Genomic DNA, 17,212 nt, shown 5'->3' on the forward strand with positions numbered 1-17,212 from the left:
CCCGCGCCGAGCCCCGCGCCGAGCCCCGCGCCGAGCCCCGCGCCGAGCCCCGCGCCGAGCCCCGCGCCGAGCCCCGCGCCGAGCCCCGCGCCGAGGAACAAGGAGTCGCGCTGCCCCCTCGCAAGCGCCGCCCGCCGCGCCCCGCTATTTGACAAAGCTCCCGGGGACAACGTGCGCCGTGGCGCGTGTTCCCGCAAGCTGCGCCTAGCCCGCCAAGTGCTCAGTCTCGGTTCGGAAACGGCGAAGTTGCAGGTTTAACGGCGGGCAGGGGTAACTTCTGAATTCACGCTTATTTAAGTATAATCAACATTAACTCTTGGCAGATCAAGAGGGCAATTCTTTTGGAAGCAAAGCCAAGCACATGCAAGCGGGGGTGTCCCAGCACACCTACACAGACACTCTCCTCACAGCTGAGAAAAGGTACTGTGACTTGTCGAGCCCCAGGCTTTATGAGAAAACAAGTCTTTCACTAAGATGATTATAGAGCAAAAAAGAAACTTGAAGTCATTAAGCAGTAAAGCTTGCCAGGAGGTACTGTTGACTGTTGTCCAATGGCTGGGTGCATAGGATAACTTATGGCAAAGAAGTTATATACAGAAGATGGGGGTATATAAAGCACTGTCACAAGAGAGGTTTGAGACTCCTCTGTGAGCCTCCTGCCAGAATCACCTGGTGGAGCCTGACTTTTCTCACACTGCTCACTTGCTGCGTCATCTCGTGTTTGTGCAAGGGACAAACAAGAACAGGGATGTGGCATATCGGGCCTCCACATAGGGAGGCATGGGCCGGGCAGAAGGCAGCCAGCAAGCCTAGCAGTGGAGCCACAGGCAATGTCTAGGGAGGCCGAGACACTGCTGCACTCTATTTAGTAGATGTTGGCGATATCCCTGATTTGCTGGGGGAATACAGAGCAAAAGTTAGAATGAGGACATCCCCTGCTCCTTGCATCAACTAGTGTAAGACAAATTGGCTGTTAGCAAAGTCAAGAAGAGTTTGAGACGCGCTCTAATGTTTTCCAGTTACAACACTGATCTAGCAGAGATGAAAACTCCTGTGGTAGCTTCTGCTCTAAGGAATATCTAATTATTTTGCACACACAATGCATCAGCATTTATTTTTCTTTCCTTCTTTGCCAGTTGGACTTGTATATAAACCTAGTAGTAAATCTAAGCCGAAGGCCTCATACCAACAGAAATTACACGCATCTCATTTCACTGGACAACTGGGCAGTGAGAAACCTCAAGTTCAACAAGGGCAAGCACAGGGTCCTGCACTTGGGGAGGAATAACCCCAGGCACCAGTACAGACTGGGGACTGACCTGGAGAACAGCTCTGTCAAGAGGGACCTGGGCCACATGGTAGACGATTAAGTTAACCGTGTGTGCCCTCGTGGCCAAGAAGGCCAATGGGATGCTGGGGCGCATTAAGAAAAGTGTCTCCAACAGGTCGAGAGAGGCGATCATCTCCCTCTATGCAGCCCTGCTGAGGCCACATCTGGAGTGAGACCACCACTGTGTCCAGTTCTGGGCTCCTCAGTACAAGAGGGATGTGGAGCTGCTGGAGAGAGTCCAGCGCAGGGCTACCAGGATGATCAGGGGCCTGGAACATCTGCCCTGTGAGCAAAGGCTGAGGGAGCTGGGCCTGTTCAGCCTGGAGAAGAGAAGGCCGAGGGGGGACCTGATCAGTGTCTATAAATACCTTGAGTAAGCAAGGAGGATGGGGCCGGCCTCTTTTCAGTGGTGGCCACTGATAGAACTAGAAGAAACAGCCACAAACCGAAGCAGCAAAAGTTCCACAGGAACTTAAGGAAAAATTTCTTGACATGGAGGGTGACAAAGCCCTGCAACACACTGCACAGGGAGGTTGTGGAGTCGTCATCTTTGGAGTTCTTCAAAACTCGCCTGGATGCAGGCCTTTGCCACGTGCTCTAGGTGACTCTGCCTGTGCAGGGAGGTTGGACTAGATGATCTCTAGAGGTCCGTTCCAACCTTAAGCATTCTATCATTTTATGCACTCAAACACATCTACATCTTTAATATAAAGATTTGGAACTTAATCATAGTTACTATGTAGTATTTCCTAGAAAACAAAGCTGTTGAGAGTAATAAATGATTCTATAGATTTTTTTTTCCCCCCCATGGGCATTTGTCTCAGATATAGACCAAATACATCTACGAGAAGATAACGATGAACTTGATAATAATCAGTTTTGTATTTGCATTCCTCACTGTATTTTATACAGGGTTTTTATAATGATGCTGTTCTATAAGCATATTGCCACCTGTAGCAGACCCTGTTGCTTTACTTTGTTTACTCTAATTTTCCTACAAGTTTTAATTAGAGAAGTTCAAAAGTAAATGCTATTTCTGGTAAATTATATTTGTATGTGTATACATACAAAATATATGTGTATGCATATATACAATGCATGATGGAATAAGCTGGCATGGAGGTTGTAGGGTTTCTGCTATTAAATATATTGTGATTGTAAAACAGTCTAATAGAAAAGTTAAAATTCTTATTTATCCACCACTGATATAAACATATACACATATATCAATAGATTAAAACTCAAAAGCTTTGCTTTCTTTTAAATCAATTGATTTAGGATGCTATTAAATAGAAGAAAAGAATCGGCCACAAGCTGAAGCACCAAAAGTTCCACAGGAACTTAAGAAAACATTTCTTGACAGTGAGGGTGACAGAGCCCTGGCACAGGCTGCCCAGGGAGGTTGTGGAGTCTCCTTCTTTGGAGATCTTTAAAATCCACTTGGCCGCAGCCCTGTGCCCCGTGCTGGGTGACCTGCATGAGCAGGGAGGTTGGACTAGATGGCCTCTGAGGTCCCTGCCAACCTTAAGCATTCTATGATTCTATGAATCCACTATAGTAAGATGCCATTCATATCATATAACCTTTATAAAATGAATAAACTGGAGAGCCAATTAAAAATGAAAAAAGAAACTGAAAAACTGAAGCCAAATGGAGCTTGGAATTGTATCAGCCTTCAAGATAGCCAAATATCATCTTAATATTTAATTTCAATTTTGACTCAACAAAAACATTTTTTTCCAACATACTTCATGTAACTTGTTTCTTGGCTTCATCACTTTTTGTTGGAAAACGGGATATTCCTGAAGCATTTTTTACATTTTTAACCAGTGCCACAGGGCCATGAAGGAGATGCACTTTGAAGAACTCCCTCTCCCATGCTCTGCATAAGTGATCCTAACAAATCTGCTTTGTGAAATCTCTGAATCTGGAGTAGAGTCGCTCATTCATCATGATCTTTCAATGATTCTAACAAAACAGCCTCTTTTTTTTTTTTGCTAACTCAAGTAAGCTACTGCTGTCCAAACGATTATTTGAATGAAAACTGGGACCAGAAACAGCTAACTTTTTTTTTCTGCCTACCTTTGAGTGTTGAGAGTGGCGTATCGGTATCTTCTCCATGGAGAAAGTAAAAACTGCGTGCACCTCTGGACCAGTCACGTTTACTTTTTAAGTGTATCCCTGCAGCAATAATGTCTCATATAAAGTCTTCTACTCAGCAAGTAAGAAAACTGTTTATCGATTATGAGGAAACACATTATGTTGCCTTTCATGATCTAAAAAGCAGTTCCATCTTCTAGACAGTGCTCCAACAAGCTCTTTGGCACACAAGTGCCTGTATCTGTTGCAATATGGTCTGACAATGAGCAAGGTTCAGGTTGGATTTATTTTTTCACTTTCTGAAATAATTTCCATTAAAGATTCATAATCAGCATATTCTCTCAGGGACTGTATCATTTCATCTAGCATGTCTTCCCCTAACATGAAGCATTCAATATGATGCACAGATCTGCTTATCCTGTGGTCAGTAATCCGGTCCTGCGGAAAGTTGTATGTTCTGATCTTCTCCGATCTTCCTTTAGTGCCAATCTGTCACACAAAAAGAAGCGGTTTATGATCACATTCTTTTTATACAAAGAATGAATTATGGGTTAGGCATCTGAAGGCAAATCTTTCTCTTCCTTCCACAAATATATAAAAGCCTAAGACCAGCTCTCTAGTTACAGTAATTGTGGTTATGTATCTAAAAGAACAATTTTACTACGTCTTCTGTAATACTGTTCTGGTTATTCAAGTTCCAATCCAGTTTGTTTCACTAGGCTGCTATAACTTCTATTCTGCTGATCTATACTGCTGACCCAGATTATAATTTGTCTCATACAAGTCCTTTCAGAACTTCTGTTCCACTACAGTTCCATTTCCTGCTTGCAGTAGAACAAAAGAGCTACCCCTTACGCATGTACATAACATGTTAACATACAAAGTTAAGTCTTTGCAAAGTGAAACTTACCTGAACCTTTCGGGCACTGTTTCGCTTTTTGTTTTCTTCTTCCATTTTGAGACTGTATAATTTGGCAGAAAGCATTTGCATAGCCTTCTCTTTGTTTCTTATTTGAGACCTTTCTTGCTGACATTCAGATACGATCCCTGGAAAAAAAAATATCATGAGACTTAACACTTAATAGTCACGCATACAAAAAAGGTTTCACAAATTCTGTAAGATTTTTATTAAAGATTAAAATAAACAGCTTTTTTCTTCAACACATATTTTGGAGACTGGGAATGTAAAAGTGCCAGCTTGTTTATATCTAAAAACAGAGCTTGGAGGATAGGCGACAGCTCTTGTACAGTTCTTGTAAGCCATAAGAAAAAATATCTAATTGGATATGTAACAACAAAATAAACTCTACATGAGGCGATCTAAATGTGTCTTCTGCCAGAAGAATGTTTTAACGTCAGTAACTTTCAATCACAATTCAAGTAAAATTAGCAGTTAAGAAGCAGTATCATGCACTAGACAATAAGTATACAGAATATGATCAGACTATACAAAAAACGGGCAATATGTTCTTCAGAAGAGGCATGCATTCTCCTTGCCAAGAAACTAAGAAAACAAGATGGAAAAGAAATACAGCAAAAAGATAGCACAGATTAAATAGCCATTTGGATTTACTGTAAGTAGCTCCGGTAAGCTTACAGCATACTTATCTAAGTTTACATAATAATATGTGTATGAAATAGTTGTTTACAGACAAGTTTTTCTGTCAAAATGAAGGCCTGTGAAGAGAGTTAATGAGAGAAACAGAAGAGCACAGTTGTATAGAAATGGAGATGAAGCAATAGGAAAATGTCAAGAGATTTAAGGCAAAAAGTTCTCTGAATCATTCCAAATGCATAAACACAAAATCAAAAGATTATTACTACTATATTTTGAACAGAATTCTATCATTTCTACTGTTTACTTTCTATTTTATTGAGGTGATGCAACAAGTGTAGATTATTGACTTCTACAAATATGAAGTAATGGGTGGTAAAAATATGTGGAGGTAAAAGGATTCAAGATTACCTTGAGGTTAGGGTAAACCCTAAAACCCTAATATTTTTGGTATAGACAACCAAAAAAGCAATGAAAGTCAAGGTAGCTGTTGTGGATTGCTCAGAAGGAAGTAAAAGGTTTTAAAATGGCAATAAAAAAAAAGATAGGATAGCTCTAATCTGAGGGTGTATCTTATACCACCTATATTTTCTAAACCTGGGCTCTGGGAATGGGCCTCCTAACTGTATCTGCAATGTATGGAAAGGCAGCCAGAAGAAAATAGAAGTTACAATACAGAAGAGACTCTGAAGTAGATAGAACCTAAAAGAACAGTTTAAGATGGAAGTTCAGAGATTAATCAAGAGAAGTCAGGTCATCAGATGCTGACCTACTCTATTCCTTCAATTCTTTTTCCATTTTTCAAAGCTTAAGTGCAACTTTTTCACAGAAATTAATTGGATGCTTTTAGAGTATAATGCAAAATGAACAGCTTTTCTGCTGAAGTAGGTAGTAGTCACGGTTACAAATAAGGGGTGAGCTCAAAACACTGTCATTCGAATACTATGACTTTTTTGTATGTGCAAAAATGATCTGTTGTACTGTCATCCAGGTTGGAATACAAAAATAGTTGTATAAAACAGCTGTTTTCTAGAAAACAGAAAGCTCCGGATTCTGAGCTTTGCAAATGTCTTTTTTTGTGCGATTTTGGTTCATAATGAATAGCATGCACTACTCTCTTGATAGTCTCACCTGCAACTAAACACATAATCTTTTGTTCTGTGACGTATTATAAAGGTTAACAAAAGATAAATTGTAATAGAAAGATTTAGAAATTATTATTCTATATTTGATAGTTGTACCAGGACTTTAGTCTTGATTTCTGACAGGCAGTTAAATTAGTCATATACTTAAAAGAAGAACTAGACAATTTTTGACAATTTTTTGGTAATTTTGTGTCACGGAGATTTAGAAACTATCAATTACATTTATAAATAGGTTAAGTGAAGCGCTGTTTCATCCAGCCCATTGCAGATAGTTTGTTTGGTATTTCTTACAATGAAATTCAACGAGTCGCAAACATACAAAGATCACAGAATCATAGAATCGTTATGGTTGGAAAAGGCCTTTGAGATCACCAAGTCCAACCCTCAGCCCCTCAACACCATGCCTGTTAATTCATGTCCCTAAGTGCCTCATCTACACACTTCTTGAACACCACTAGGGATGGTGACTCTACCACTTCCCTGGGCAGCCTGCTCCAATGCTTCACTACTGTTTCCATGTACAAATTTTTCCTAAGGTCCAACCTTAACCTGCCCTGGCGCAAACTGAGACCATGCTTGTAGATTTTTTGATTTCTTGGTAAGCAAAATACTGCATGGCAATTATGACAGCAGTTCTAAAATGAAGATGGTGTGCTAAAGGAAAAAATTAAGCTACCTGTTGGAATATGAACTATCCGTACAGCGCTGTCTGTGGTATTGACATGCTGGCCACCAGCTCCACTAGCTCGCTTAGTGTCTATTCGTAGATCTTTTGGATTAATTTTCAGCCTCATCTGTTGTGGGAGACAGAAGAAAAAAGAACATACTTATGTTCTTTCTTTCAAATATGCATATCGGCTTTATTTTATAAAGCCCATTCAATCTACTTTATTTTATAAAGCCCATTCAATCTACTCAACATTATTATTTTCATAAACATTTTTTTTTTTTTAATGGAGTGGTAGTTCAGAGCCACTTATAACAAATATATCTTTGTAAGCAGACTGGAACGCAACAGGGTGGAAGCAGGGAAGTCAAAAAGTAATGTCCATCTTTCCTCTCTTGAGAAAGTTTTGCACTTCCTCACAGCAGAGTTAACTAGTATTTGAACTTGGCAAGATGAGTTTTAGCTAAAATGGAACATATTCTGGAACCTGTAAAGGAGTGACATCTTCTGTGAGGAAGGACTTGGGATAACTGGCGAGGAGGGGAAGGAACAACATACTCAACAGTTCTCAACCAAAGGCAAAAAAAAAACTAAAAAGAAGAAAACCACCAGCTCTGATTTCCAGCTGTTTTTAATGAAGCACATACAGTAAGAAAATAGATTTTAGAAAAGTAAAATGTGAATACTATAAAAATGGGGAAAAGTGGGTATTAGTATTGATTTCTAAACCAATTCTACGAGGTATCTAAGTTGTAAGTTAATTGCCAGCGATTTTTCTTTTATCCGAGGTATATCAATTATACTAAAGTGCAAATAATACCTTGGTGGGTTGGGGTAATATTGCAACAGTCATGGTGCTGGTGTGAATGCGTCCTTGCTTTTCCGTCTTTGGCACCCGCTGAACACGATGCACTCCTCCTTCAAATTTCATGCGTTTGTAGGCATCAAGACCAGCTATACTGGCAACTGCATGCCTTAAGCCACCTTAAAAACAAAAGAAAACAGTTGGAAAGCTGTAAAAAACTGTTGGTGCTATGCTATCATAATTCTAGCATTCTATGTAGACATCACTGTCGCTTGTTTTTTAAATAATGAATTTGCCATTTAAATGCTTAGTCAGAATTACATCCAAAATGAAAGAAAATTCTAAACAAAAACATACATACTCATACAGTCTCTGAAATAAAGGGCTGCCAAATTAAATTAACAGAAGCAAGTTTAACTTAGCTATATATGTAAAAAGATTGTTTTATGAGCCATGAAACTATGTACCTAAACTTACAATCATCCAGCACTAGTAGAACTAACACCAGCAGGAAGTTTGCATACAGACCAAATTTTGAAAGCCACCTTCAAAAATCTTTTTTTTTTTTTTTTTATTGTTAGTTCAGAACATGACCATATTTAGTAACATTAAAACCTTTCAAAAGTTTTTTTTTTTTTCAGAAAAAAAGGTTCTTTCAAAAAAAAAAAAACAGAAATTTTAACCTAAGGATGACCATTACTTATACTTGTTGTTTTTCCCCAGTCTCCTCTCATTTGCTCTTCCTTTGCTTTTTAAACCAGATTAGTTCCTTGATCCAGTTCTCAGTACAGTGGCTGGTGCCCAATGAGAACAATCAAACAGCTAAAACCATGAGAGAGTGTTGCTATTGAACTCTTGCAACATATAACTAGGAAAACTGGAGGCACATAATTCTCTGAAATACTGTTTAGGCTGTGTACTAAGAAAGCATCACTGCATCAACAGTCTTGTACCACATGGACAAGGTAACAGCTTTTAAAAATGAAAATGAAGATAACACAGAATCTGAAAAAGGCAGCGAGAGCACAAGAAAATCGTCAGGATGCAAGACTGATTTTTCACCTCTACTGAGCACATTTACATATATTTTTGTTCAACTTAATATTCTCCAAAACTTTACTAAAACTTACTTTAAGGTCAAACTTCTGGAAAACAGCCTATATTTCTTTTTACTTCCTTTCTCTTCCATCTCATTTTTGATCTTGTGATTTTAAATTTTTTTTCCTACTTGTACAACTCTCTACTGCTTTGATTCAAAAGCAATGCTCAACACACCTAATGCTTCAGTGGTTTAATTTATAGCCATTGTCTACGTTTAATTCTGTAAGATTAATGTATCACATGTAGCATAAGCATGACCACAAAGCAGGTATTTTAACAAGTAAGAATATCTGCCAACATCTGCATTTTAAATCATGACATTTCATCCCGAGAACTACTGTAAAATTTTTCTAATATCATACAAACACCTTTCAAATGAACAAAAACATTCTTATAAATCCTGAAATAATTTATGCAGTTGACTACGCTTAGTATTGAAACATAATTACTCCTTTATATATAAAAGTACTGGGGAAAAAAAAGAAAAAACATAATAAGCAACCTCTGCACAACCCAAGGACGTGCAGGCAGTGTCAGAGTAAAAATAATGTCAATGTCCACAATGCTATGGCACTATTAACAAGTATTCATTATGAAATAGGTAGTTCATAGCAACAGCTAATGTTCTGCCTCTTCTCTCTCCCTTATCCTGGCACTGACATATATCACGGTACATTCCGTCTTTTGAGCTGCAGCCAAATCTGTCACACACTTGAGATAATTTCAAATTGTAGTGATTATGGTGTGTCTATATGTGTGTCAATGGTACTTAGCACAAAACATCCAAGAAATTTGTTTAAATGACATATAGCTAGGACATACCGTTTCAGAGATACGTTTACCAGCCTATATAGTAATTTCAGCATTAGTATGAAATGCTGAAATCCAATAAAATGGACACAAACCTTTTACCAAAAGGTTTTTACATATCATAAACCTGTCAAGCAGATCTGTTTTGCTGATGCCAAATGTAGCTCTGCCTTTTTCAAAGAAAATATTTTTTCTGTCCTGACAACCTGATGGGCACAGATTGAGGTGTGAGTTTGCACTCTCATGTTTTCATGTGACAGTTTACATCCAGACAGAAACAAGCAGGTCTGCATACCACCATAAGGCTGGAAGTAGTGCATAAACAGTGATGTAGATTTGTGTTTAATATACATCTTAACTCTTGATTGTGTTACTTCGCACAAAGATATTATTCGAGGCAAAACAATAACATCATTTAAGTGACCACAACTGATCCTTATTTCTCATTCCCTATAACTGCTTCCTATTTATAGCTTTGCTTAATACCCATTTGGCCTGCACATGCTCCTGTTCAGCTGTTAGTTGAATTCTGGAGATCTCTGAAGCATAGAAGCTTGATTTTTTTAAACACAGGATCATGACTTTATTTTGCGCATGCAGTTATTAAAAAAAAAAAAAAAAAAGGGTGGATGGGACACAACAGCCTGGCATCACCAGCAGATATCCTTAACTCATATTTTCCTAAACACAGGAAAGTTGCTTTGGACCTTAGGGTTCAGTTTAGAAAATGTCTTTCAGTGGAATTGCTTCCCAAAGTCCCCCTACCTCTCAACTTATTTCCAGTTCCACAATTCTTGATAATATGTAGACACACAAGTGAATAAAATTAGAAAATACACTGCAGGAGGTACACAAAGGATAGAGCTGCCTTTATTTGCCTCTATATTGACACTGTAGCTTCCTAAACTTCCAATTTCATTACACAGGCAAGCAATTAGCAAGATAAAAGTTTACAATAGATACGTATTGACTCAGAAAGCAAGAGTTTCAAAAGGAAAATATGACCAGATGCCAACTAGGTATTACTCCAGGTATTACTCCAATTTAAGCTATGAAATGCATCCGAGGCTGTGAGTTCACTGTCCAAGAATGAGCTTCCACCAAAAACTTAGGTGGACCACACTACATTCTTTCCCTTGCAACCACAGAACTGCAAATTCAATCATGACTTAAAACTATCCAATAGACAGATTTCAAGCCAAATTAGCTGATTGATCCATTAGCCCCACGGTCTCAAAATCACTAGAGCTGAAAGGAACAAGAGAATGGCAACTGGGGACACTGAAACTGCCCTGAAGCTGACTGAGAAGCTACACTCTGGAAGCTGAAGTTGTATGTGACAGCTGTGTTCAGCTCATCTATAATTCACTGGAGAGGCTGCCATTCCTTCCCTCTCCACATGTTGACACACAAAACTGAGAGGACTCAGCCTCTTCTTCATAAACCATTTACACTTATCCAACCTTACTATGTTAATTCAATTTACTAAAACGTTAATATTGGCTTAAAGGCTGAAGAGGCTCAGCTTCTGCATATGTTTGCCTAGTCATAAATAAGGATAAACAAGACTTTCCCCTTTTGACACTGAGCTGTGCTGTAACTTCATCATGTCTCTATCTTCACTTACACTGTGCAAACAGTTTACCTAAATGACCTCTTGACCATAAAAAAGTTTACTGGTGATACCAAGTCTACATAGTTGACAGGAAATTCAATTCACAAAATTTAAAAGTGTATTAATCAAATTAATAGCAACTGCTCTAGAAGGAGATTTTGAAATAGTGAGACCCCTCTAATTCAAATAGTTGAATATGAATAGTTACTGCTAAGAAAAAAATCTAAAGGTGGCTACTGTTTAAACAAACTTTCCACACTTGCATATATAACTTCTGTGAGATTCTATTATGAGTTTTAAGAACACCGAAATGCAAGTGAAATCCATATTAAATTATAATCATTAACTTTATCTTAAATTTATAATCACTGAAAAATCAGTTGGCCTGCCAAAAGTGTATCTGTATAAGGCAACAGGTGAATAAAGGGGCCCCCTTTTTTATGAAGTATGAATACAGACAGCAAATCAAGCTTGTACTTAAATTTTTAAGTTGTGAAGTTCTAATATTCTATTGTATTGCCCCATCCATACAAATTTTTGAACATTATCCTCATCCTCAATATGTGACATGAGCTGTACTATGTCAAGAAAGGTCTTAAGGTACGCGACTGAAAGATCCTCACTAGAAGTGAACATACAGCTCAATGACAACAGAAGTTTTGTTAGCAGAATTGTGAATTTTTTTTGTGTGGATTTCTAAAGAATAGAAATAGCAGAGATTCAAAATGTCTGAAAGCACCATTAAGTCCAAAATATGGACCAAGTAAACAGATGTGTTATGTGTTTCCTATATCTCTAAGCTTGCTAAAATCTGTCTGCAAATGGTTCATGATTTGCCTCATTAATTAGAAAAACAGCTATCCCAGGCATAAAAAGGATCATCTTTGCCAGTCTGAGTGAAAGGACATCAGAATAGATACAAGAAAATGTTCAGACAGGTACAAAGGAAGGAAGAGGGAAGAAAGAAAAAGAAAACTAGACTGAGAATAGTTTTGCTTCTACAGTTTTCCTGTCTCTGCCAAGAAACCCTGAAAAATGGACCTACCACCAAACTGATCCATAAGTTACCAAGTAACTAAACAGAACAAAATAAACGTATCTAACCTGTTTTTACACAAAAAACCTGTTTGTCTCACTTTCCTCAATCCAAAGAGTTTCATTTCTACTTTTCTAAAAGACTTTTTTTTTTGTATTTTAGCATCTAGCAGTACTTTTCAAGTGAAATTCCATTTTCAAATATAAAAACTGCAGAAAACTGTTCATAAATTCAAATAATCTTGGATTCTTAAACAGATTAGTGGAAAAACAGTCTCCTGTGGACATAGACAAGAAACTCTAGTGTCATACGAGTTAAATGTTTCAATTGAGATTAAAATCACAAATATTAAGTATTTTCACTACTGACCTAGTTCACTGGGAAAGTATTCTAGTATTTCAAATCTCCACTTTCTATAGGCAGCATATCGTTGATACATATTAAATATCTCTGAAGTGAACAACATGGCTTCCTGTCCTCCAACTCCAGCAGTTACTTCCATGACAAGATCACTGTTGTCTGTTTCTTCTGAAGGAATCAAAAGCAATACTATCTGTGAATACAAAAATATACATCTAAGATTTCAATGAGATATCACAATCCACTACCAAGAGGAAAAGCCATGTAAGATGAAATCTTATCGAAGTCTGTAATCATTCTAGGTGGCATTCTGCAGTATCTCACTGATTTTCCAGAGAACTAGGTTCTCATGGCTTTCTGATGCCTGTTGCATTAATACATTGTCAGGAAGAGGGAGGAGGGATGCTGCTCCTCATGTCTTTTCACAGTGATGGAAATTTTCATTCAAGACCTATAAAACTCTACAGAACAGGGGCACTGTACAAGTGTACCACATTTTACATCATAGGATTCACACTAATGCTTGCAAAAAAAAAATCCTGTATGTCTCCCTTCACATTAGATTTCCTTTTAACCCCATCTCAGCTCAGGAATGAAGAAGGTGTGTGTGTGTGTGTGTGTGTGTGTGTGTGTGTGTGTGTGTGTGTGTGTGTGTGTGTGTGTATAAATATACGTATATATTTTTTTTTTCCAGGATTGTATTCCTTCAAAAAGAATTCAGCAGTAAATATTATTATTAATTCTTTTTAATGAGAGGTGGCTTTATATTAATCTGCAGAACTGAAAAATCCAGCAGAATATTAGAATCCCAATAACGTTATAGGCTACATCTGATTTTGGATGATTTGTAAATGTCTATCTTTACTAGCAATAAGCAAAATCTATTTATACAGATTTCTCTTTCTCCTTCTGTTATTTTTTTTCATATATATTAACAAAAATATACAATTTCTGTCTTATTGTTGCTGAATGAATAAAAGATGTGAAAATATGGTCTTCTTCACCAACAGTAAAACCAGGAAACTGGTAACAAAGTGTTTATGCAAAGAGAAGTCTTCTGACACAAAGTATCATAGATACTATGTAGAACCTAAATAAAGTAGCAGGTCTGAAACTGGATACATAGTCTTTCTCAAACCATTTGTGTCTGATACTATACAGGGGTTCAACATTACCAATAGCTGAGCAGTAGACACCCACAAACATATACTAAGACAAAGCAAACTACAGAACTTATCCACCAATTTTTATCGGTTCAAAGGATTTTCAGATGCACGTAGGCATCCATAGACTGGAATATATTCAGATTGCATTTTTCATTTTCCTTAAGCCATGGGCAGTGGTTAAAGACTACAGTTGAGTAGGAGAAGAAATGAAAGAGGTATACATGCACAATCACATATACCTTATTTTGCTGAGAAGACAATCTGGCATTGCATATTTAAGAATGACAGGGCAGCAAAGGCTTTTCAAAGGACTCTAACCTGGTGTTTCAGTTCAGCTATCTCTTCTTGACAGGAAATGACTTCCCGTTCAGCAAGCTTCCGCAAATCTTCACTTTCATCTGAAATAATTCAGTATGGTTAATCATCAGACTTAAAATCATTGACACTCTCAGAAAACCTTCTGAAAAATATTATATGAGACAACTACTCTGTTATCAAATAAAAAGCACACTAAATATGTAAAAGCACACGAAATATGTAAGGGATAAAAAAAAATGATCTGCAAAGAACAGTATTTGCTAAGAGTATTTTCTGATGTTCAAGTAACAGGCATGGGATGCCCGAGTACAGGACATTTCCACTAAATATAAACAAAAACAAAGGCTTTTTACTGTGAAGATGTCTGACCACGTAGGTTAGGCCTGTTAGGTACAGGCTAACCAAAACAGTTATGGAGACTCCCACTTCAGAGATATCAAAAAACTGACTGGACAAGGTGCTGAGTAACCTGCGCTGGCTGGCACTGCCCTGAGCAGGGGAACTGGAGAATCTCCACATCTCCCTTCCCAGCTCAGGCATGCTCTGATTCCACAAAGTTACCTCCTGTTTTCCAATGTGGTAGGAATATCAAAGGTTTTAAGAGCACAGAAGCCCCATAACTGATGCTTTTTCTTAAAAAGGACTGCTTTACTTCTGTCAAGTTAACCCAGAACAGCTGCATAACTTCTAACGTATCTCATCATTAAAAACAAAGGTATGAAAAACAGTTGTATAATAAGAGGAAACTGATGTTTTTAAAGTGTTACTTGACTGATCAACTCTAGCACTTTATTACAGCTGTTTTTCTATGCTACAGTTTTAACACATTAAGCTCTTCCTTTTTTTTTCCCCGGCCATTTCATAGCCTTGGTAAAGCTTTAAAGAAACAAAAATCCTTATAGCGAGGCTGTAGATTCACATCCATTCTTCAGTTGCAGAATCAACTGAAGTCTCCTATCTGCATTGATTCAGCTCGTTTTCCCAGAAGAAAGAGCAACCTCCACAAGGAGAAAATGTCACTAAGAAAATGACACTACTGCACAGCCAACCTGGGAGCACGTCAAGCTTGGACATGAGCTTGGCTGAGACAGGTGGTTCAGCCTCAGGGTAGGCACATACTTTTTCAGCATTGTAGCTGTAACTAGGCTCTAACAATTGTAAAGGCAATTTTGACTTTATAGATCAGGTTTAATACTGATGAATTAAACAATTTTTTTTTTCAACTAACTCAAGAAGGAGGAAGCTGAAAATATAACAGCACGTGCACGCATAGTTGAACAGCCATAGACAAATCTCCATGCTTAAAATGTTATCTGTAACCCTGCCTACACTTTAAGAATAACTAGTGATAGATTAAGGGCTAGTCATTAATATATGGCATATAGCAAAAAATTACAAATTTAATACAGTCAAACCATATAGCAATGATGTATCTTTTAAGACATAGACCATTTAATTGCACTTGCTGATTCTAAGGTGCAAACATAGACTTAAAATCAGTTACACATTAAAAATATTTTAAAGGATAAGCTACAGAAGTGCTCAAAGTTACTATTGTACAAGCACTTGCAATCACTTCTAAATCAGGCAGCAGTAGCTTCTTCAGCAAGTTCTGCAAGGAGAAGAAAGGAAAACCTTCACCAATATTGACCTAATTCAGGTCATTGATTAGTTTTCCTTCCCCCCCCCCTTCAGAGATTGATTGACTTCTGAATTACCAACCACTGTTAATGCTGCTTTATTTAATCAATATTTAATGAAACAATAAATAATGACTTAGGGATTATTTAATATTCTAGGGAATGTTTACTAGCCTGTGTCATTTTTAACCACATTTTGATATTGACTTTCAAAATGCAGCCTGATGCAAGGTTAAAAAAAAAAAAAAAAAGAATATTCACTGTGTGCTAGAAGATCATTGCTTGCACCACAATATAAAGTTAAATTATGGTAGGCAGCATAAGTATTTACAACACATTATGGCTTCTTAAATAAATAAGCAGGTTAGTGGTCTTTCTTCAGAGTAATGAGTAAAGAAAATATCTGCAGCCAACAAGCAATAAAAGAAAAAAAAAAGTTTTTATATCCTAACAGGATTATTCTGGCTTTATGCAAAAGCCATGTTGATTCTGCTCTTCCTTCAATGGCAATGGTTTCCATCTGTCTCCATAATATCTTTTTCTCTCTATAGATGAATCTTACCTGCTCACCCTACTCCTCACCTCCATATTTATTTGCATATTTTCCTTAGCTCATGATTTTTCCTGACTTTGCTAGTGAGACATAAGAGGAAACTGCCCTGAATTTTAGCTTTTCTCATCTCCCTGAGAAGCGACGGGAACAAGGTCACGTACTGCCAGAGGAAACGCAGCCTCCTCAGGCCCTTATAAGGCCCCCTACGTTTAACCGTCATTTCAACGGTAACGTCCCCGTTCCGCGCACGCGCAACGGCCCTGAAGGTGCCGCACAGGTGAGTGGCGCCACGTGGCCGCTCATGCCCCTCCTCCGGGGCTCTCCTCCAATCACAATGACCTATGCAAATTAGCCCCTCCCCTCCCTCATGCCCGCCCAGCCGAGGAGGCCCCGCGCCAGCGCGGGCTTTCCGGTCCTTGCACCCCGCCCTGTCGAGCCCACGCGGGACTGGGCCGGCTCGGCTCGGCTCACCTCACCTTACCTTGCCGCGCCAGCTCCTGCGTGTCGCGCAGCTCTCGCTCCTTGTCGTGCAGCCGCCGGATCCGCGCCGCCAGCTCGGACCCCGCCCCGGCGCCGCCCCGCGCCCTCTCCTCCAGGAGGCGGCGCACGGACGGCGCGGCGAACAGCTCGTCCAGGCGAGGCCCGGCGCTAAGCGGGCGGCGCGGCGGTAGCGGCCATGGCCACCGCGCCGCGCGGCGCAGGGCCCGCGGGAGAAGCCACATGCGGCAGCCGGGCCCGCCGCGCCAGCCTCCGCTGCCGCGCCGGAGAGAGCCGAGCGCGATCGCTTCCCTCCGCCGCGCCTACGGAAGCTGCCGAAGGGGCTCGGCTCCCTCTTCGGAAAGAGTCGGAAAGGATCGGGGCTTCATCGGCAGCTTCCGGAAACAAACGAAGGGGTTCGGCTGATGCCGGCGCAGCGGTTGGCGGCCCTCAGCCGGGCGGCGCCCTGATTGGCCAGAGGCAACGGGGCGGGAATGACGGGGCGGGCGGGGCGCGCGGGTAGCGCTGCGCGTG

General features: G+C 39.4%; 2 protein-coding genes across 2 annotated transcripts in view; both read right to left on the reverse strand.

The window, feature by feature from the left end:
- FBXO5 (F-box protein 5) overlaps nt 1-3,468 on the reverse strand; it is a 9,388-nt gene extending 5,920 nt beyond the window's left edge. Inside the window, exon 1 of the mRNA XM_026044408.1 lies at nt 3,413-3,468. Within this exon, the coding sequence (XP_025900193.1) occupies nt 3,413-3,451 (39 nt within the window). The 5' untranslated portion in view covers nt 3,452-3,468. The remainder of the gene's footprint in view (nt 1-3,412) is intronic.
- Nucleotides 3,469-3,482: 14 nt separating this feature from the next.
- Nucleotides 3,483-16,923, reverse strand: MTRF1L (mitochondrial translational release factor 1 like). The gene is made up of 7 exons (XM_026044371.1): nt 16,683-16,923; nt 14,009-14,088; nt 12,534-12,717; nt 7,618-7,781; nt 6,807-6,924; nt 4,341-4,477; nt 3,483-3,919 (listed from the first exon to the last, which is right to left on the reverse strand). Exons 1-7 carry the CDS (start codon nt 16,921-16,923, stop codon nt 3,704-3,706), a joined length of 1,140 nt encoding a protein of 379 aa, XP_025900156.1. The 3' UTR covers nt 3,483-3,703.
- Between the last annotated feature and the right edge of the window lie 289 nt (nt 16,924-17,212).

This window comes from Nothoprocta perdicaria, unplaced genomic scaffold (assembly GCF_003342845.1).
Source record: "Nothoprocta perdicaria isolate Ctin4 unplaced genomic scaffold, notPer1 scaffold_36, whole genome shotgun sequence".
Lineage (NCBI taxonomy): Eukaryota > Metazoa > Chordata > Aves > Tinamiformes > Tinamidae > Nothoprocta > Nothoprocta perdicaria.